The sequence below is a fragment of the Barbatula barbatula genome (genome assembly GCF_947034865.1).
Source record: "Barbatula barbatula genome assembly, chromosome: 19".
Classification (NCBI taxonomy): domain Eukaryota; kingdom Metazoa; phylum Chordata; class Actinopteri; order Cypriniformes; family Nemacheilidae; genus Barbatula; species Barbatula barbatula.
The window spans coordinates 10,351,268-10,374,074 of record NC_136782.1 but is presented as its reverse complement, the minus strand read 5'-3'; the positions used below and the strand labels follow the sequence as shown (position 1 = coordinate 10,374,074).

At 39.7% G+C, this 22,807-nt stretch overlaps 1 protein-coding gene across 1 annotated transcript; it reads left to right on the top strand.

The window, feature by feature from the left end:
- Positions 1 to 319: 319 nt before the first annotated feature.
- LOC306908622 (bridge-like lipid transfer protein family member 2) lies at positions 320 to 22,543 on the top strand. Its single transcript, XM_079481669.1, has 40 exons — positions 320 to 576; positions 1,117 to 1,275; positions 1,387 to 1,513; positions 1,681 to 1,730; positions 1,835 to 1,976; positions 2,051 to 2,169; positions 2,282 to 2,342; positions 2,469 to 2,661; positions 2,748 to 2,871; positions 2,947 to 3,071; positions 4,511 to 4,578; positions 4,717 to 4,853; positions 4,949 to 5,067; positions 5,373 to 5,557; positions 5,641 to 5,905; positions 6,015 to 6,220; positions 7,871 to 8,906; positions 8,989 to 9,180; positions 10,905 to 11,107; positions 11,462 to 11,580; positions 11,700 to 11,923; positions 12,019 to 12,209; positions 12,354 to 12,453; positions 12,535 to 12,734; positions 12,907 to 13,204; positions 14,015 to 14,172; positions 14,257 to 14,463; positions 14,531 to 14,630; positions 14,857 to 15,039; positions 15,120 to 15,241; positions 15,327 to 15,482; positions 16,803 to 16,924; positions 17,005 to 17,185; positions 17,343 to 17,429; positions 18,880 to 18,990; positions 19,086 to 19,221; positions 20,012 to 20,133; positions 20,733 to 20,834; positions 20,908 to 21,042; positions 21,134 to 22,543. The coding sequence occupies exons 2-40, from the start codon at positions 1,208 to 1,210 to the stop codon at positions 21,317 to 21,319; spliced, it is 6,660 nt and encodes a 2,219-aa protein (XP_079337795.1). The 5' UTR covers positions 320 to 576; positions 1,117 to 1,207; the 3' UTR covers positions 21,320 to 22,543.
- Positions 22,544 to 22,807: the final 264 nt, after the last annotated feature.

The following is a 22,807-nucleotide window of genomic DNA, read 5'->3' as shown; positions in this document are numbered from 1 at the left end:
GTAGATAAGACAGTCACAGTGGTTGCAAGTTACCCACCAAGACAACATTTTGGGCGAAATTTTATGTCAAGAAAGGCCAAGTTTTTAGTGCAGAATGAGTTGTAGTCAGGTGACATGAACATGACAGTCAGTTGAATGTCTAGGTTATGAAACGGCAAGTAATTTGAACAATTTTTTAATTACAAATGTTTTCCTCATACGACAGATTGATGCCAATGAAGCTTTCACATAATTTGATATATGTGACATTAACAGTTGGAACAGTTTAAATTTTGCTCCAGTCTCTTGTGACTTTTATTGTGAAAAACGCATAAACGTCGTAAGAAAAGTTAATCTATCTGACTTCACGCTGGAAATTGAAGTAGTGCAAGTTCATTAGATAAAACTAATCATATTGGTAAATATATTCTTAAAAGCATGTGTGTTTTAGGAGACAGAAAAACATCATGTGATATGTCAGTTTATTGACAGTGGTATGTCAGTATCCCGCTGCTAGCTCAATTAGCCTAGCATGAGACTGAGAAGAGGGCGGTGTAAACCTAAAGATCCATTGATCTGCATTATAGACCATTTCAGGTGAGTAACGTTAAGACAACTCAAAATGTAATGAATAAAGCAGACATCTTCATTAAGAAGAATTAAATACAGTTTTATTTTTGTGCTGCGATGTTAATTTGGTTGCTAACTGGCTAATGCTGCTTGGATCAACATTGCCAAGTTCCACCCAACAGCTGTTTGCATTGCCAGAGTGGCAAAACACTGAGACTGGAGAAATTCATGTTTTGGGAATGAAAAACACTATGCTGATATAAGTATAAATGAGTGAACATATGTGGCTGTTATTTCTAAAGGCAGTAGGTTCTGTTCTGTGTCAGTTAATGTTTAATAACATGTAACGTTAGTCTCGTATTTGTTAAAGCAGAAGGTTCTGTAGTTTCTGATCCTGTGTCAGTTAAGGTTTAATAATATGTAGTGTCTATGGAAACTTAATATAAAAAAAAACAGTGGTCAACATTTAGTGTGAAATCATATCAATATCACAAACAACCTGAACAGCCTGAATGTTTAAAAATATATTGAAAATGTTGAATGTTAAGTCATTTTATTGTACGACAGGTTCTGATCTGGAGTCAGAGATCAGTGATCAGCGATTTCCCACCTTTGCCATGATTGTAGGTTCGATGTAAAGAAACATCTACGCAGCACAATGTCTGCTCTGGTGATCGCCATATCAGTTTTTCTGATTCTTTCTTTTATATTGATCTCACTCTTTAGGTAAGAAACGAACATGCATCAATTTCTGTACTGATGTGTTTTTTGTTGCCTAATAATCATTGTCCTGAGCTTTATGAGAAGTTTTAATATCATTATTTTGGTTTTTGCAAGATGGTTTGTCTGCAGTTTGGCTGTACGGTTTTTCCAAAACGTTCTGAAAGCTGAGCTCAAGATTAATTCTGTGGGTCTGTTCTCAGTGCGTGGAATCAGTGTTCAGTTTCGGCCTCAACATACTCTGGTGAGTAAAATATCTGCAAAAACATATATATATATATATATATGATCGGTTACTGTGCTCTTAAAAGTTGCATGTTATTTTAAATATTATGACATGGATGGATTTGAAATATGTAGCATTGATAATTATGAGTAATGTTAAAGAATATTTTTTTTTACATTTTATAGGAAATTGACAAGATATGGATATCTTGTAAGGTAGTTAACTCGGACCTGCCGTAAGTTTAACTTTTGGATTATCTAACTCAAACTCAAAAATATGTAATAAACAAGTCCTCACATGTATTATATAGACCTTTCATAATAATCTTTCATTTCTCAGGAGGTTCTTGGCATTATGTGTGGGTGAAGCCCAGGTGCGATTTGACCTGCAGGAGCCCTTCAGGCCCCAGGCATCCAGAAGCACAGATGAGAATTCACGGAGAACTCCTCTCAGTCCATCTGCCCTGCACTTCTTGTCTCAGGTATAAAGCATCCCACCTATAGCGCCATAAATATATTTGTATTCATCTGGATTAATATCCAAGTGATTTTCTAGCTGCTGTCATTTCACATTGACTCCATTAATGTGATGGTGTTGAATCTGGCGCTGCCTGAGTCTCTTTGGCACATGACTTCCTCTGCTATTACTTTGCTGCTGGATCATCAAAGTAGAAGGTAATAATCATGTTTGAAAAAAGAGAAGTTATTTTATTTAGTTCCAGTGGTATTTTCAAAGATCTGTGCATGGTGTGGCATTACTATGAGTGACAGTGTGATATCTTGTCAGGTTGGCCTGGGACTTCTCAGTGGGACAGCTCAGCAGTAAAGTTTTGAAAAGCAGCAGGCTGGTATGTAAGCTTAAAAGTAAAAATATTTACTTTAATAAACCAATAGATAGTTATGATAAAAACAAATTAGACCAGATCGGGGGTCTGTCCTGTTACTAGATACTCAGTGACCTCTCTACTACTTAGCAGGACACATGTCTGGCTGAAGTGTCCCTGAGTTTGGCTCTGAATGGTGACGTGAGTCTGCCTGATCTTAGGCCAGGCCGGCTGGGACTGAGTGTGAGAACCCTCCTGGCTGAACTTCATGAAGGCCTGTTCCTCAGCCAGTTATACATACATCCTGTAACCACTTCAGCACACTGCCCCAGTTATACAGCAGGTTAGACCAGACTGGGTGTAGTGATGAAGCTTCATGTTTTATGTCTATTGTTCAACGTTCTCAAAGCTCTTTTTCCTGTTTTAAAGATGACGAAGAGGACTCGTATATCCAAACAGAGGCTGTTGAGAGCCTTCACAAACTGGTTCCTCAGAAGGTCAATGTTGATTTTGAAAACACTAACATCACACTTTCCATGCACAGTCAGAAGAGGTGAGCAATGAGACCAATGTTTTTGAACTTGTGGTTTACAGTAAATATCCTAAAAGAGTCTGTGTTGTTTTGCAGACATTTGAACTGGACTTTAAAGTCTCTGAAGGTGGTTTATGATCGAGACGATGAGCTGGTTCCTCTGAGGAGCTTCACCCCTGAGCTCAGTTTCCCACAGAGCCGCCTGGAGCTTCTGCTGGAGGGTGGGTGAAGAATGCAGAAACACATGGCTTCTGAGGAAGAACTTTAATCAGTTTACATTAACATTATAAGGCAGACATTGATTTTTATAGTTTATCTTAGCAACTCTTTCAAAATGCCCTGACAACCACATACTGTAGAACACCCTACCATAACACCGGCAAGATTATTAGCTATGTTGAGGCTGGCTACTTAGCAACCGTGCTACACAACTACAAAACAATGCATTTATACCATTCCTCTTACCTTAGCAAGCCCTTAGAAACACCTTGGCAGCCATCTAGCATTATAACACCATAGTGTCAACAGTGCACATAAAAGCATTTTGAACATCTTAGCAATATTATTGGCTCTTTTGAGGCCAGTTATTTAGCAACTGGCAGGAACCATTCAGCAACCCCATGACAAAGCATTAATGAAATTCATCACAACTTAGCAACCCCTTAGAAACATTTGCATTTAGTCATTTAGCAGACGCTTTTATCCAAAGCGACTTGCAAAGAGTTCAGGGAGGAATAAGCGATATGTCATAAAAAGAGCAATAGTACAATAGGTGCTAATACAAAGTTACTAGTTTCAACAAAAGCTAGACCGCTACCTGTTTAATTTGGTCTGTCAAGTATTCATAAAGAGATGGGTTTTAAGTAGTTTTTTGAAGGTTGTGAGAGATGTGGTTGACTGGACTGAGTTAGGAAGAATGTTCCACAAGAAAGGAGTTGTGAAGGAGAATGAGCGGGAAAGTGATTTACTGACCCTGAAAAGTTGAAAGAGAGATGAAATGTCACATGAACCCTTTTGGGCTGTTGGAAGACGAGGCGTGCTGCTGCATTTTTAACCACCTGAAGTGGTTTGATAGTCTTTGCAGGAAGACCAGCATTGAGAGCATTGCAGTAGTCCAACCTTGAGATCACCAGGGCTTGGATAAGGAGTTGTGCCGCATGCTCAGTGAGATAGGGTCTAACCTTTCTAATGTTGAATAAGGCATATCGGCAGGACCACGTTGTCTTTGCACTGTGATCATTGAAGGACAGCTGTTCATCAAATATGACACTGAGATTCCTGGCTGTTTTGGAAGGAGTGATTGTGGTATTGCCAAGTTGGATGGTGAGATCATGTTGCACCGTGGGGTGTGCCGGAAACACAAGTAGTTCTGTCTTGGCCGGGTTCAGCTGGAGGTGATGCTCTTTCATCCAAGCTGAGAAACACGCTGGTAACCATCTAGCATCAGAACACCATAGCATCATGGCTGTAAGTTTTGGCACCTCTTTTCTGGCCAACTGCCTAGCAACCATCAAGTACCACACAGTAACCATTTAGAACACCTTAACAACCCTTTAGAAACACCCTGGCAACCACCCAGAACACCCTAGCATCATGGTTGTCAGATCTATTTTTTTTACTATTTTTGTTTGTTGTTCCTATTATCTACACTGTCTTTCAGATGGCCTTCTGCTCTCGCAAAGTAGACAAAGAATTATATGTCTCAACACCCTGAAAACTATACTACAGGTGAGCTGATGTACTAATTTCTTTATGAAATTTCTAAAAACAAATTCAAAGCATTTCACAGCCGTATTAGTCACGTTTGATTCAGGCTTTCAGAGCTTGATGTTTGTCGTGCTTCATTATTCTTTCCCTTTCCTCAAGGTGACATCTGTTGACATCTCTAACACGGTCACCATCAATACTTGCATCATACACTATCGCCACCAAGAGTTTTCCCATTGGCTGGCCATGTTATCATGGGAATGGCTGTCTCACAAAAAAGCAGCACGTAAAAAAAGGTAAGAATCGTCCTCTCGATATCAAAGTGCCACAGATTGCGCTGTAGTGGAGCTTTTGTTTATTGTTCTTATATGAGTGTCCTTTTGTCTCTCAGACGGTTCCCTCAGCTGGACGCCCCCGTGATGATAAGCTCTTCGGTGTCCAATGTTAATGTGTCTGTGCAGTTAGGAGATACGCCACCATTCGCAGTGGGCTTTATTTCTGCAGGCACTGGTATTTACTCACTAAAGCAGAATATTAAACTGCTTTTTGTCTAGGAGGCAAAGTGTGAATTTTTTATATATTTTGCATGCAGTTTCAGTCATAATAGATAAATTAAATCTTGATTTTACTACATTCTACATCAAGACGAATATTTTATTACCCAAATTTGTATATGTAGTTAAATATTAACAGATGTTAAATTAACTGAATTCAATGTACATATCAGATATTTTTCAGTTACGGAAAGATTGTTATTGCTTCTATTATTCTAGAATAGATTTGTCACCTCTGTGTTTGTTTGTCATGTCTAACAGAACTGCAGCATTTATTAGACTGCTGCTCAGAAGAGGATGGTGTTCATGTTACTAAGAAAGCCTCTCTGACCCTGGATCATTTCTGGTGGCGTGTGGGCCAAGGTTCTCATATCCAGCAAGCTCCACACCCACCTGGAAAACATGTCTGGGGGGAGGCTCTAATCCTAGACTCCCTTACACTGCAGGTAATTTACTTTCTCCCGAGTGCACTCTCCTAAATGGAATAAGGATTATTCTTCAGATGAAGATCTGATTCATTTCTCTACAGGGCAGCTATAGCAAATCGAGAGTGGTGAACTCCAGCCCATCTGGGAATGTTTGTGTGGAATCCAGTCTGAAAGGCCTCCAGGTGGAGGTGTCAGAGACCTGCACTTTGTGTTTGTCTCGCCTGCTTTCCATCCTAAGATTGGACAAAGGAGAGAGCGCCTCATTGCATTCCAGTCTGGAAATGCCACCGGCTCGTCTACCTCCACTTTTTCAGCTCAAGCTCGGCCTTGAAGATGTTAACATGTTTACACTCTCCAGTGTTGCAGGTGAGAACATCATAAAGCACTTGACACATTTTAATAAATTATACATTTAAAATGTCTCATGTTAGTTTGTTCTTCATGTGTTTATCTTCTGTTCTGTGTTGTGTTATAGGTGCTGTCACACTGAGAGTAGATGCAGTGGGAGCTGAGGGATCAGGTGAGAGCACAACAGTGTCTGTACAGGGTGTTTCTCTGGCTGTGGTAAAGGCCCTCATTGAGAGCATTGAGCCCTGCTGCCCGGCCGCCCAAACACCCAACCCCCTCTTGATCCTCACTGCTTTCAACATCTCCTACCACATTAACACCTGCTGTCTGGAGGTACAACAACATTATTGAGATGTCATTACTTGTATAGGAAGTTTATACAGAAATGGGACGAACAAATGTGTAACAGTTAGGTGGTTGTCATCATTACTAATGTTACCTAAATTGATAGTTCAGAAAATTCTGTAGTTATTTACATTTGTGACTTTCCAATTTTTTTTAGATGTTGGTAACCGAACAACACTAACCCCCAATGACTTGCACTGGTTTTGTGTCCATACAATAGAAGTCAATGGGGACCAATAGTTTTTGGCTACCACAATTTTTCTAAATATCTTCTTTTATGTTTTGCAAAAGAAAGAAAGGGGTAAAATGACAACAGGGTGAATAAATTATGACAGAATATTATTTTTGAAAGAAATAGTTCACCCAAATTGAAGGATTTTACCCTCATGCCATAGCAAATGTATATATGACATTCTTTTTAGGCTGAAAACAAAAAAGTTTTTTTAATCATTTAAAAAAACTGTTTTTAAAATATTTTGTAAAAACACTTTTAGGAAAAATTATCAATTTATGTAAAGGAATAGGCTCCAAAAATCCTAAACATTATCATAAAAGTAACTAAGAGACATAACGTCTCCAGTGGATTATTACTTTATTAGTAGATAAAAAAATTTTATATTTAAATATTTATATTTAAAACAAGTACAGCCGAGCAGTGAAGTAAAATATAGCAACACACTGAAAAAAAACATACTGTTTCTCTCATGACATGCTGTTATATGATATTTAACTATGAGACATTCAAGAACCAATGAGATTCTAAATTGTTGTGCCGTACTTTTTGAATTTAGTACTTGTAATTTAGCAAAAATACGAAATAGACCAAGGCCCGGTTTCAAAGACACGGCTTAGCTTAAACCAGGACTTTGACTCAGTTGTATTAAGATATTTATGTCGCTTTTATAAAAATGCCTTAAAAGAATACATTACTGGTGTGCATCTTGAGACAAAACAATGCAATGATATATTGAGTAAAAACAGGTCCCAGATTCATGATAATGTGCCACTGTAAAAAACTACTTGTAAGTCGTAAGGATGAAAGCGTCTGCCAAATGAATATGTGTAAATGTAAGTTTCACTTTACCACGTGCGGCTCATGTCCGACATCTTTTAGCGCTGGGACCTACCTGTCTATCAGTTTCAAACGATCTCCAAATCCAGCGTTATATTCACCATTTATATAACATTCCTCACCGAAATGCAGTGAACAAACACACACAGCTGAACTTCGCGATAGCAGTGCTCTTATACAGACACTGGGGGAGTGTATCGAGCACAGAAAATTACGTCATACGTCCAACTAATGTTATGACAAGTTGACCGTGTCAAGCATGATAAGCACGATTAATATCGTAAGAAGTCAAAATGCATGAAACACTGTTGCCCTTTAAGCCTTGTCTGTGAAACCGGGCCTAGCATTTATTATTGTAAGCTTAAAATTTTACACAACTTGATTTTGGAATAGAATACTAGAAAAATGTAATAGGATCACACATTAAAGCTACTTTGAACTGTTCTTTGGTGGGAAGCCATCAGAAAGATTATTTAAATCGCAAAAATAACAGTATATGAGAAAATATTGCCCAATTTTATTTATAAAAAGGTGCTGTGTTGTTTATCCCATCTTCATATGATCAGGTACGCAACGAAACCGCTTTAACAATGCAGTGGACCCCATCAGATCACATGTTCTTGTATCAGCACATCACTGAGAGCCAAAGCTATTGGAACACACTCTCTGCATCTCTGAAACTACGACAGAACATTGGAAAACATTCCACAGGATCCTCCGGCCTGTTAGTGTGCATAGAGCTAGCATGCACACGGTTCACTGCCCATGTGGCCGAAAAGAACTGCATCATCTTTAGCACGGAAGCTCTGTCCCTCTCCAGGACACCTGGAGCCATTATCATGAAGACACCTCACCTCGTCTTCAACTTCGACGGCAATGATATCTTTTCCTTCACTGGGGCGGAGGTGCAGATGTTGGATGACCTCGATGATATGCACCAGCACAGAAGTTCTTTCACTTTCCTCCAAACAACCCAAAATCGTACCTGGCTCTTCACTGCCCCTAGCCTTGCCATTGAGTTCCCTTACCAGTACAACTTCTCTGAGACTTTCGACAAGGCCATCAGCGTGCAGAAGTGGTTGAAGACCCTACATAGAGCTGCCGTCCCACAAGCAGAGTCACAACGGCTGCCGCCGGACCTCCTCATCCGCATCAACCAGTTCTCCTTTGTGTTGCTGGATGACATCTTTGAAATCAAACTCCGGGACAATTACGAGCTAATGAAAGACGAAAGCAAGGAGAGTGCCAAGCGCCTGCAATTGCTGGACAAGAAGGTGGCCGACCTACGCAAGCAGCACGGCGAACTGCTCCCTGCACGTAAGATTGAGGAGCTTTACACTTCCCTTGAGCGCAAACACATCGAGATCTACATTCAGCGCTCCAGGCGGCTGTACGCCAACACGCCCATGCGCAAGTCCCTGCTAACTTGGACGGTATCTGAGATGGAGCTTGTGGCACTGGCGGATCAGTCGCTACACGGGCCTGAGCAGATCAGAGAACAGCTGAGGGACATTGATGGTATCAGCCCCTTTCCTAGAGACGGTCTACAGCTGGTGGTCCAGTGGTGTCGTGCTTTTAAATTCAAACTCAACGCATATCTGGGTAAGTCAAGAAATTAACAAGTAACTGATTTATGCTTTTATGTTGTTGGTATTTCTCTTGCTTATATCTCATTTTGGTTCAGTGCGGATCCGGGATTACCCACGATACCTGTTTGAGATCAAAGAGTGGGCACTGTCAGGGCGTCTGATGGGTACCGAGCAGGACGGACAGCTAAGAGCAAAGCGCAAACAGATCGTTCACCTCGGCCAGCCGTGGGGTGATGTGACCGTCTACAGGAATATGCCACCACTGAAGTTCTACTACGACATTCATTGTAAGTTTCAGGGTATTCTTGAGATTGTACGGTAATGTAGCCTATGATGGTACACTTTCCAAAAAAACGCACTTGTTAACTGTAGTAAATGCATTAACTAACACAAACAATTTCGTTTTTCAGCATTCATCTATACCAATGTTAGGTAATGTCAATATAATTGTTCATGTTAGTTCACTGTTAATTAACTAATGTTAACACCTCCAAAAAATGTGTTAGTAAATGCTGAAATGAAAGGTACAGTTTATAAAATTTAGCAGTATATAATGGTGAGATTGCGAATTCCAACCAACGGCTCACTCCACCCCTCCCTTTAGAAGCACTACAGCGGCTGACACAGAACAAAGATGTCATCACATTTTAGTTTTTTTGCCGAAGGAGATGATGCATACAGATGATGCAACAGCAGTTTGTCCATTTAGGGCTACTGTAGAAACAACATGGAGATTTCCATGTAAGGGGACCTGCGGTGTATGTATATAGAAATAGCTCATTCCAAGGTCATTAATGCATAATGCTTCATTATGTAAGGTCTTTATACACCTCTGAACAAATAGTTATGTATATTATATTGCAAAAGACGAAAGCAAGGCAGATGTGGGAAGAAAACCGGAAAGACAGACTGCAATGGTTTGGACAACCAACCTGGAGTTATTGAAGCGATGTCTGATTTTACATGTGACAAAGTGCACCTTTTTCTTGACGTCTCCATGGAGGGTGCCATTACTACAAGTGACGTCCTGTTTGATGCTCCGCACTTCCCTTTTGTATTTGTTACTATGTTAGAGGACATAATTTGTGACCATTAACAGATTCATTTCTCGAATAATTTTTTGCGGTAAAAGGCTTTCACAACAGCCACAGAAAGCTCAGAAAACCTTATCAACAAGTGTTACCGCATGACACAACAAGTGTGTAAATTAAATAACTCTGTCTTAGCTCTGACTACTGCATTCTGCCCCTCTCAAAAACACCACAACATAATGTTTACTTCTTTATTTACTTTATTGTTATTGCATAGTACATCACTATTGAAGCATAACATACCATAGGTACATGACATACCAGAACCAGTCACACTGAAGCATCGAGATGTCTCCAATATTGTGTTATTTTATAAAAGACCCAATGTGATGTGATCAGGTTTATTTATATCTGGTGTGGGTATCAAAATCTTTCCGTTAGATTGTGACTCCCCTATTAAGAATATTGGACTCAGCAGCTCCGTCTTGGAAATGTGAACTGTTCATGGTTATGTTAATTCGTCCAATGTTAACGCTGCACATAAATATAAAGCTTTTGGCCGATATATCAAATGTGCCTGCTGGTTGGAGTTTAATGTCATCATCCCAGTAGATGTCGCTGTCCAACTTCTTATGGTGAGAAACAAAGTTGTTTTTTTACGGTCTAGGTTAAAAACTCATGCCCATGCGGCCCCTTGAAATAATTTAGACACTACTCTTTGAGATTTTTTTTAATTACATAAAAGTATTATAACGTCCGTTTAAAAGCTTTCAAGCTAACTTGGTAACTAATGGGATCAAGCGGCGAACCGCAAGCCTTAAGCATCAGCAATTTTCTTCCCACCTCTGCCTCGTTTTTGCAGCGGAGTGAAATCGTCTTCCAAAAAATGACACATTGGACCTTAATAAATGTTGTAGAAGTATTGCTCATTGTTTGTTTGTGATTCTTAATGTATTACTTTATTTGAATTGTTTGTACAGCCAACATCTCCCTCTACACTATTGTGTGGGGGCCGTGCTGGGATCCTGCTTGGACGCTGATTGGTCAAGCCATTGATTTACTGACAAAGCCAACAGCTGACCCCTCCCCCCTGTTGACCTGGTGGGATAAAAGTCGACTCCTTCTGCATGGCCGCTGGGTCATGGACATAGAACAAGCCAACTTGCATCAGCTGGCTACTGAGGTACCCACATACACTCCTATTTGACAAATCTTGCAGGAAACTGTGTAAGTTTCAGAGATACTTAATGTCAATATTAAGGGTTTAAACTAACCCCTTACTCATAAAAGTAAAACAAATCTTAATCTGCTCATTCACCCTCATGCCATCGCAAACCTGTATAGCTTTCTTAATTCTGCAGAACACAAACTAAGTTATTTTGAAGAATGTTGGTAACCAAGCAACATTGGCACCCATTGACTTTCATGGTATGGTCAAAACCACTTTCTCAAAATCTCTTGTTTTGTATTCCACAGATGAAAGAATTGACTGTTGACTTAAAAAAAATGCAATGACTATGACATTTCATCTATGTAGGACCCTTACAACACTACAGAGAATCTTCATTGGGAGTGGAGCAAGCTGAACTTTGACTGGAACCCTGGACAGTTTGTCTTTAAGGGTGACCTGGATGTTAACGTTAGAACAGCTTCCAAGTATGTGTATATGAAATGTTTTTTGACTCATTTAGTTGCATTACATTAAGCAACATATACCTTACTCTCTCTCTCTCTCTCTGTCTCTCTCTCTCTCTCTCTCTCTCTCGGTCTAACAGGTATGATGATATCTGTTTCCTTCATCTCCCAAACCTCTGTATGACCCTTGACTTCCAATGGCTGTGCCACGGCAATCCACACGACCATCACGCCGTAATGCTCTGTGCTGCAGAGAACATTGCGGATGTAACTTCAGGACAGCCTCATGACTCCTACAGGGCCTTCCGCTCTGAAAACCTCAATCTCTCCAACACCATGGACCTTGACCGGCGTGGTGGCAAAGGTCAGAGCCAGAGCCTCTCCTTGCATTCCCTGAAATAATCTTCCTGCTGTCTAAAGATCTGACATTGAGTTTGTGTGCTGTTTTTCTTTTCCTAGAACCCTGTCAGCCCAGAATCCTCCTGTACAGCAGCACGCTGCGCTGGATGCAGAACTTCTGGGCCACCTGGACCAGCGTTTCCCGGCCCATTTGCAGAGGCAAGCTCTTTCACAGTCTCCGGCCCAACCGCAGGAAGCTCGGCCAGCACTACAAACAAATGTCCTACACAGCATCATTTCCACAACTACAGGTGAAGCTAAAGGTTATTTTGGGAATTGCTTGGATGGTGGGCATGAGGGCAAACTATTTTCATTGGAATGATGTGTACCTACTGTTTGAATCAGTCAAGACATCATCTTGACCTTTAACCTTCTTAAACTTGTTGTTTGTGCAGGTTCATTACTGGGCTTCTTTTGCTCAGCAGAGAGGCATTCAGTTAGAGTGTAGTAAGGGTCACGTCTTCACAAGAGGAGCACAGAGACTCATTCCACAGGGTGAGAGGGGGCAGACATGCTTTAATCTGTTCACTTGTTCTCTAAATGTCGTGTTGAAATGATTGCTTGTGCCTTTTGCAGCTGGTACTGTGATGAGACGGCTGATCTCAGAGTGGAACGTCACTCAGATGGTCAGCGAACTCTCACTGGTCACCGTGCACCTCATGGCTTCCACATGGGACGAGACTGCTGACCACCAGATCAACGCCCAGGTGAAGAAGACCCACTTGCTTAGCCTGTCTTCACTCAACTACCAGAGACAGAGCAACCGAATAGAGGAGGTAAAATGCCTTTGAAACTCACAGTGGCCAAGCTGTCAGAAATATAACCTTTTCATATATTCCCATTCCTCCAGTAGTATATGACAAGACTGTGCATGAGGAATGTGACATCATGCACGAGAGTTTGTCATCTTTATTAGTATACAGAGCAACTGTTCTTTTTTTGTCTTAGGAGGTGAGCTCTAAAGATGAGAGCAATGCTTCATATACACACAAACTGTGTTTAGTAGACCTTCGAGCATCTTGGACCACCGCCAACAGGAACATTGCCTTTGGGTTGTATGATGGCTACAAAAAGGCAGCCGTGTTGAAAAGGAACCTTTCCACTGAGGCTCTGAAGGGTATGCGGATCGACACTCAGGCACAAATGAAAAAGCTGAAGAGATCAATGTCCAACTATTCTCCAAACACGGCTCCAGCAACACCAGTTGTCCACGCCACAGCCCGTCCAGAGAAGAGTCAGAATGAAGGTACTATCTGCTTTTGATGAATGACATAAAGGCCGCTTCACGTTGATGTTTATTCTGTCCAAGATTTGATCAGTTACTCCGTAATCTGCCATTATTGTTTTATTGTAAGAGACCATTCCAAATGTTAATTTAATCAGCATTTCTAGATGTATTGTGATCATTCCAGTCCAGTGTCTGAAAAAACTAACCTTAGAAGTGACATAAAATCATTCAACAGTGATGTGAAAGACTGACAGCATGACAAAACACATGAAAACTGTGATAAATCAATGATATCATATAAAAAATATGTTTCAACTTTTCCTTAAAAACATACAAATACAAATACAAATATTACTGTTGTATTGCGTAAAAGTGAATATGAACTTGCTTTCTTTGCATTATTTCAGGTCTGAAAAAATACAGAGCATCTTTTCAGTTTTTTACCTGTTTCTTAAATTTAAATTATTTTGCAAATTACTGTTTAAAGAATTTGGGAGAAATTATTGTCAGTATTTTACAGAATGAAACAAAAATTATAAGTGTAGCTAAACACATACCTATAAATAGTCAATTCAGAAAATATTTTAAACTAAATTAAAAAATCTCTTAATTTTTTCCACGGCTGTATATATTGTATTATTTGTATTATTTTTCATGTAAATGAATTTTAATCTAGTTTTTTTTAATATTTTGATTATTTCTATCTCACAAAAATCTTGAATTTGAGTAAACGAACGCTGTAATAATTCTTGCTGAGAAATTCAAAGGCCGTAGACAAATCAGATTGATCCTGGCATGTCTTCATCTTGGTCTTTCATTGCACTTTAGGGACGTCCATGCTACAGAAGCTCATCGAAGAGACCGATAAATTTGTAGTGTTCTCAGAAGAAGACGCTGGAGTGAGCGACCAGCTCTGTGGAATCGCCGCATGCCAGACCGACGACGTGTACAACCGCAACTGGTTCATCGAGCTTGTTAACTGTCAGGTACAAATTTACTATTACCAGCTGAAAAACCTAATGTAACTAACTGTTTTCTTGAATGTAAACATCTTCTCACATGGTGTTTAGATGATGATGCGTGGCACAGAGACTGCTGGCTGTGTTCTTGTGTCTGCTGCTAAAGCTCAACTACTCCAGTGTGAGCATCATCCCACTTGGTACAACGACACGCTTAAGCAGAAGACCACCTGGACCTGTCTGCTAGATGGCATGCAGTACTTTGCTACCATGGAGCAAAACCCTTCAGAACAAGAGGACTGGCAGCTGTGGCTGGAGGTGGGTTCAAGAAACAAATCACACTAAATATATATTTTAAGCACAAATCTAAAATTTCACTTTGCAGGTTAAAAATATCGAGGAGCACAGGCAGAGGAACCTAGACTCTGTGCAAGAGCTAATGGAGAGTGGTCAAGCTGTTGGAGGCATGGTCAGCACAACCACAGGTGAGCCACCATTAGTCTAAAATTGCATCTGACATCACGTCCTTTTCAATGCCTTTTTAGTGGTGCTTGTGTTGCTGTTACAATTGGAGTGTTTGTTCAGATTCTGCGACTCATTCCACACCCTGATTCAACTTAAACGGCCCGTTAAAGAGAGATATGTGCTGTTATAAGATCTAGAAAAATCTAGAATTGGACATTTTTGTTGTTTCCCATTGTGCTAATATAGACTGGAACCAGCCGTCCCAGGTGCAAGAGACCCAGCAGGTCCAGCGTATCATCTCTCGTTGTAGTTGTCGCATGTACTACATCGGCTACAGTCACGACATCGACCCTGAGCTGGTCACCTCCATCAAACCGCCAGAGATACGTGACCGCCATGAGAAAGAAGACCTACTTAAGAAACAAGCTGGTATGTAGCTTGAGTCTTTTCGGGAGACTTCTGTCTTGATAACGCTTGAAAAAGCATCAATATTATTGTTTCTGTATCAGGAGCTGTCGACACCTTTACCCTCATCCACAACGATCTGGAGATTTCCACCAATCCAGTGCAGTACTCCATGATCTTGGATATAGTTAATAACTTACTACTCCACGTGGAACCTCGACGAAAGGTTTGGACCTTGAGAAACTAGAATAAATTGTTAGGAAAAGAATAAATTGATGTCTATCAAGTTAATACGAGATCTTTTTGTGTAGGAACACAGTGAGAGAAAGCAACGTGTACGTTTCCAGCTGGAGATCTCCAGTAACCCCGAGGAGCAGCGCAGCAGTATCTTGCACCTCCAGGAGGCTGTACGGCAGCATTTGGCTCAGATCCGCTGCCTGGAGAAACAGATTTACTCCAACATGAGGGTCAGAGCACATTTTGAACATTTTAGTGTTTGTGAGGGTCAGAACAAAGACCAATGAGCAGAACATCTCAAGAGATTTAAAGAACCAACTCACTTCAAGTCAAGAGATGGTTGGTTGTGTTCAAGTCTTTTGAGATGTTCTGCTTGTGCTGGTCTTTGTTCTGAGATGTTCTTCTCATGTTGTTCTTTATTCTGAGATGTTCTCCTCGTGTTGGTCTTTGTTCTGAGATGTTCTCCTCGTGTTGGTCTTTGTTCTGAGATGTTCTCTTCGTGTTGGTCTTTGTTCTGAGATGTTCTCCTCGTGTTGGTCTTTGTTCTGAGATGTTCTCCTCGTGTTGGTCTTTGTTCTGAGATGTTCTCCTCGTGTTGGTCTTTGTTCTGAGATGTTCTCCTCGTGTTGTTCTTTGTTCTGAGATGTTCTCCTCGTGTTGGTCTTTGTTCTGAGATGTTCTCCTCGTGTTGGTCTTTGTTCTGAGATGTTCTCCTCGTGTTGTTCTTTGTTCTGAGATGTTCTTCTCATGTTGTTCTTTATTCTGAGATGTTCTCCTCGTGTTGGTCTTTGTTCTGAGATGTTCTCCTCGTGTTGGTCTTTGTTCTGAGATGTTCTCTTCGTGTTGGTCTTTGTTCTGAGATGTTCTCCTCGTGTTGGTCTTTGTTCTGAGATGTTCTCCTCGTGTTGGTCTTTGTTCTGAGATGTTCTCCTCGTGTTGGTCTTTGTTCTGAGATGTTCTCCTCGTGTTGTTCTTTGTTCTGAGATGTTCTCCTCGTGTTGGTCTTTGTTCTGAGATGTTCTCCTCGTGTTGGTCTTTGTTCTGAGATGTTCTCCTCGTGTTGTTCTTTGTTCTGAGATGTTCTGCTCGTGTTGGTCTTTGTTCTGAGATGTTCTCCTCGTGTTGGTCTTTGTTCTGAGATGTTCTCCTCGTGTTGGTCTTTGTTCTGAGATGTTCTCCTCGTGTTGGTCTTTGTTCTGAGATGTTCTCCTCGTGTTGGTCTTTGTTCTGAGATGTTCTCCTCGTGTTGGTCTTTGTTCTGAGATGTTCTCCTCGTGTTGGTCTTTGTTCTGAGATGTTCTCCTCGTGTTGGTCTTTGTTCTGAGATGTTCTCCTCGTGTTGGTCTTTGTTCTGAGATGTTCTCCTCGTGTTGGTCTTTGTTCTGAGATGTTCTCCTCGTGTTGGTCTTTGTTCTGAGATGTTCTCCTCGTGTTGGTCTTTGTTCTCAGATGTTCTCCTCGTGTTGGTCTTTGTTCTGAGATGTTCTGCTCATGTTGGTCTTTGTTCTGAGATGTTCAGCTCATGTCAGTTTTTGTTCTGACCCTCACAGTCCCAGTCTGAAGAGTTCAGAGGAGATGAGCTGTCGCATATCAACCTGCGTCTGCAGAATCAGCTCAACCAAGAGAAGACGGACATGCAGATGAAGAGCGAAGAGCTTAACATTCTTATACGGTGGGTTGAACATTTGATTCTCTTACTGGATTTCTGTATTATGTCACATTTTCATGGCTGCAATCATTTGGTTCTTGCAGATGTTTTAAAGACTTCCAGCTCCAAAGGGCAAACAAACTGGAGCTACGGAAACCCCCGGAGGACGTCAGCGTGGCACGTCGGACTGAGATCTACTTTGCTCAGGCTCGCTGGTGTCTCACGGAGGAAGACGGGCAGTTGGGTATAGCTGAGCTTGAGCTACAGAGATTTGTGTACAGCAAGGTGAGTCTGCATGGACTTCAGAGAATCAGATGCCTTGGCAGGCTTTTGGTTTGAAATAGCTCAGTTTTTTCTTTGTCAATCATTGCAATCGGTGAAATGTTAGCATGAATGTGCATAGTGGGCTACAGGTTTCATAACAGTTAGATCTCTTCCACAGTTGAATAAGTCTGATGACACCGCAGAACATCTTCTGGAATTGGGCTGGTTCACCATGAACAACCTGCTTCCCAATGCTGCTTACAAGGTACAGCTGGTGTGCTTAATAATTTACCTTTGTCGCCTGAGAAGACAGTTGAGAAAACTAATATCACGTGAAATGTATTCATAAGTGCTGTAAATCGATTCAAATGTAATCTCTTTGATTAATCACGATTAATCTCACATAACGTTAATGTTCTAAAATATACTTTTAAATTCTAATAATTTCGCATTTATTCTTCAAAGTAATCTAGAAACAACATAGGTCTTTAACAGCAGCATTTTAGTAATGAAAGCCAACATTCTGATATCAGTACTGTAAATTATGTCTCTTGATTATGTCTCTTAAATAGATTTTCTTATTTTTAACATTAATTATAACCATTCAAAAGTATAATTGAGAGCTATCATGTTTAAAAGGTAGGAATATACCGAAATTGAATTGAGGTTCTCAAACACTTTACAGTCTTTAATGTTAAGTTGTAAATTAAATACAGAAGAATTCTCATTAAAGCTCTGACAGAGATTCACTGACGCAGCCTTTAGCCCGTGACTGTCTATACCAGACTGGACCTCGCGTTGCGTTTTAACCTTCAATTCGCTCTTAAGTGGTTTAAAAGCCTTTACTCAATTAAAAGCGTGATTATGTAACCTAGACAAAGGATGGCAAAACAAACAGGTGCTGCTTTAATTGCGTTAAATATTTGTAACGCGTTAATCTGAAAAAATATTTATGCATCCGTTAACGTTGACAGCCTTTGTATTTATCTATGTCTACAAATGCATCTGATAAGTTTCAAGTTGTCATGCCTAAACCATCCGAATTCTATATATTTCCTTAAACCATTTAAAAAATGTTTAGAGTTAAACATGTGTAATATTTGTTAATCTTACAATTCTTGCTTGGTTTCTCTTGTGCAGCATTTAAGGGTATGTATGCATGTAATTGCAGGCTACTTGATCATCCATTTATTTATTTCGTCTGTCTTTCTGTCTCTTTGTTAACTGTTTACATGTTCTGTTGGGTTTGATCACAAGGGTATGCAACCATGTCCATGATCTCTTTTCTTTTGTGGTTTTCATTAGGGATGCACTGATATTCACATTTTGGCCAATAACGATTACTGACATTCTTTGATATTGGAATCCGATAACCAATATATTGGCCGGTATAGAGTATATACAGTATATGGTATTAATATACATTTTTCTGAGTCTGAAACAAAAGGCAAAATGTGGACAACTGCTTTTATTTTAAAACATTGTCTGCAGAAAACAAAGTAAAATGAAGTTTATTTCAGAAAATCATGTGACAAGCCTCCTTTACACTAGTCAAATATTCTTTAACCTTTATACCATTTTTTGGGGGTATAATGTTTTTTTAAATAAACAAATTACCATTGTCATATCTATATTGATGATATAACGTGCATCCCTAGTTCTCATTTAAATTAACACACCCAATGCAGTTCTTAGTAATATGTTCTGTGTTGTAGGTGGTTTTGCGCCCACAGAGCCCCTGCCAATCAGGACGCCAGCTTGCACTCCGCATCTTCAGTAAGGTCCGCCCCCCAGTGGGAGGGATCTCTGTCAAGGAACACTTTGAGGTTATTATTGTGAAACACAATCCTTTTAGTATTGCACAATCTCTGTAAAGAATTATTGCTGTGCTGCTCTAAAACTAAAATATTTCTGTTTGTAGGTAAATGTGGTCCCGCTGACCATTCAGCTCATGTATCAGTTCTTCAAAAGGATGATGGGATTTTTCTTTCCTGGAAGAAATGTGGAGGAAGAGGAAGTTGGGGATGAGGAAGACAAGTTCAGACTGGTCACTACAGGTTTGTGAACACAGTTTCTTGTATTGTAAGAAACTCCTCGTGTAACCACACCCCCACTAATCAATGTCAGTTCTTGGTATGATTTGACTAAGACCGCCAAAATGTATATGCAAGTAAGGTGGGCGCACCTGTCAGTACAATTGCTTTGAACCTGATGTTCCAAACATGGTAAGATGCATTTCATTTCCTTTCGAGCTTGCATTTTTCAACCAATCACTGCGCACTGGTTAATTGGCCAATTATATCACACCTCGCTTTTCAGAGCAATGAGCTTTTTAAAAAATCTGCACATTAAGCATAAGCAGAACATTGCAGGGGGTGCAAACAGGAAATACAAACATGCACCATATGTGGAAAATGTTTTTTAACCTTAAATCGTGTTGCACATTGGATTCTTTCTAAAACAAACAATAATATTTGTTTGAGCCATTTCATATGATCCCTTTAAATAAATCAGCATTATACAATAGTATTCAGTATTGTACTTAATTCTTGAACTACAGATTTAATTTCAGCATAATATTGCTGTTTATCACCGCTCTGCAGTCGTTGCATTGGTATAAATAGCACTCCTCATACCCATCCGTATACGTTAATATTGATTTTGTTTCCCTTTCTTGCACTCCTTTGAGGGTTTAAGGTTGCTATCCGCGGCATGTTAATGGGCCGTCCCTGGCTATTAAAAGCTCATTGCTCTTTTGACATTGAAAGGTTTTGTATCTGATGTTGCTTCAGGGTGACTTCTGATATGCAGTGTATGGTGTCTAAAGCTTGTTTTCTTGAATCACAGGTGTCGTGAAACCCAGACAGCTTTCTGAAGACTCCATAGGTGGGCTTGGGTCTGGTAAAGGGGTCACACAAGGATTAAATCGAACAGCTGGGGTCAGGAGGTCATTTCGCAAGGCACCTGAGGTATTTTAATAAAATGATATTGAACAAACAAAAAAATGTTTGTCAACAAACAGAATGTGTTTAAATTATCTGGTTTACATCTTTAAATAAAGTTTTGAAGGAATGGGTCAGTTTATCTAGTCATCTAATAACTGACCAGTCAGTTTGTCTTTTTTCTGAAACTAAAATGTTAGTTCTATTAAAAATGGCTGTTTATTAAAATAAATGAAATGCAAAAGTATTAAATTAATTGAAACTAAATAAAAATAATAAATATAGTCTTTTAATAAACCTGAAATTAAAACTATGTAACTGATGTAATACAATAAATAGACAAGTTATAAAATGTTGACATTTACAAAATAAGCTTATTCGAAATATTAATAAAACTACAATAAAATTTAAAACAAAGCTGCAAACTGTATTTTGGTGATTAGTGCATTTAAGTTGTAAATCATTTATAAATAAAAACATATTTATTTGTTGAATTACTCCATGCAACTACAGAAGGGCTGTTCACTTTAACACTGATGAAGTTATAAAACATGTCTTAACTGATCTATTAACTAAAAACTCATTGACCAGACCATTTTTGATAAACAACATATCTTCTCATTCAGCATCCTGTTGATGATATTGACAAGATGAAGGAGCGAGCAGCCATGAATAACTCCTTCATCTACATCAAGATTCCTCAGGTTCCTCTCTGCGTCAGCTATAAGGTGAGTTCAGATTGCCAGATTCGTCAAACTCTGAAGAGAGAGCGACTATGCTGACTGTTCTCTCGTCTGGCAGGGAGAGAAAAGCAGTGTAGACTGGAAAGATCTGAACCTGGTTCTGCCTTGTTTGGAGTATCATAACAACACATGGACCTGGCTGGACTTCGCTATGGCTGTGAAGAGAGACAGTCGGAAGGCTCTGGTTGCACAGGTAACCCATGATCAGTTACAAACTGAAGTCGATTCTCAAACGGTCAGAAAATGATGCACATGCTTTTCTTCTTCTTTTCCTGCACGAGTAGATGATAAAGGAGAAGCTAAGGTTGAAACCAGCTTCGGGTTCAGAGTCTCGAGGTAAAACCACAGATGGTAAAACAGACAGCAGCCTCCAACAGCAGGTGGAGGATGAGAAGGCGAGACTTTTGATCGGCTTCAGCGCGGCCGACAAAAGCTCCACCAAAAAGAGCATCTTTAGTCGCCGCAAGTAAATCTCACAAACCCTTCAGCCTTTTAATACCTTACGCGATAACAACCCCACATCACCAGTGGTGCCTTCAAACGTCCATGCTGGACATGGACAGGCAAACCAGCACTGAAAACAAGCCATGACTCCAGGTGCTTTTCCTGTTATGGGAGATGAGAAATGTGTTATTCTACTGTCTAAAATGAGTGCTGTAAACCTAACTGTGTGTTTTATGTGCTTCTGTTGTGCCATAAATCATTCCAATATATTAAAATGTACTACATAAAGCGTAATACCACCTTAATATCAAGAAATATTAAATTCTCACACTGAAGTTAAATGCTGTCCCACAATCTACGGTTCGTCCGGCTTTCATCTCAGCAGTAGATTCTAAGAGATGTGCTCATGTCATTCCTGCTGGCTTTTGAAATGAGTGTGGCACCTGGAACACCCAATTCAATTTATGTATACTGGAAAACCATATCATAACAATCAGTTACAGTATGTACCCCTTGAGGAAGATGCTTCATTACTGAATATTTATAATGAATTTATCACTACAGGAGAGGAATACACTGTACATGATATCCCATTAGATGATATTTGCTTCACTGTACTAACTTCACTGTGCAATACAAAAGCAAAGTGCGTTAAAGGGATAATTCAGCCAAAATGAAAACCCTTTCATCATTTATTCACTCTCAAGTCATTTCAAACCTGCGTAGCTTTCTTACTTCTGCAGAACACAAAAGAATGTATTTTTAAGAACGTTGGTAACCAAACAAACCTAGCCCCCATTGATATACAGGTTATAAATGATATGAGGGTGAATAAATATGACAGGGTTTTCTTTTTAAGTGAACTATCTCTTTAGGGACCCTCTGCCTGTGAAGCAGTGGTTATTGTGACAAAGAGAAGTGTTTTATGTCATTTTTGCAGCCTGTTCGATTAATGCTTTGTAACTTTAACACTGGCACTTTTACACAAAGTATTTTCTGATATTTTTGTATTTGTGGTTATCTTTATCGTTTCAATAACCGCGTAAGACGCTGCTGATCTTTGCTCTTCAGCTTCAGAAAGATGTTGATTATTTCAGCTTGAGTGTTAAAAAATAGCACTATTTACATTTCTTTTCCCCACTGTATCAAAGCAGTGGGCTTGGTATTGTTCTTTGTACATTTGGGAGGTATTGTCACCAAGCATGTAAATGAATATTTGTCAATAAAAAGCAGCCAAATTTGTTTCAGTGATGCTTTTCCCTTTTTTAAGATCATGTAATTTCATTTATTCATATATTAATAGACAACAACAACAAAAACCTAGTTTTTTTTAGATATGTTAGATGGATTCACTTCAGGGAGAATGACCATGGGAACTGTCAACAAAATATACAACATAAGTGTACTCGCATTAATCCATTTTAGTATTTTTCTCGCTACTTTAAGCATACGATATTATACTAGTACGTAATTCACATATACAGCCAGCCAACATTCTTATGTTGATGTTTATT

What these genes read in the sequence shown, in the direction of transcription:
- LOC306908622 (XM_079481669.1), top strand. Translation starts at nt 1,208, where the DNA reads ATGTCTGCTCTGGTGATCGCCATATCAGTTTTTCTGATTCTTTCTTTT. An exon ending in ATATTGATCTCACTCTTTAG is followed by an intron (nt 1,276 to 1,386) that starts GTAAGAAACGAA and finishes GGTTTTTGCAAG; the next exon opens with ATGGTTTGTCTGCAGTTTGG. An exon ending in GTTCTACTACGACATTCATT is followed by an intron (nt 9,181 to 10,904) that starts GTAAGTTTCAGG and finishes TTGTTTGTACAG; the next exon opens with CCAACATCTCCCTCTACACT.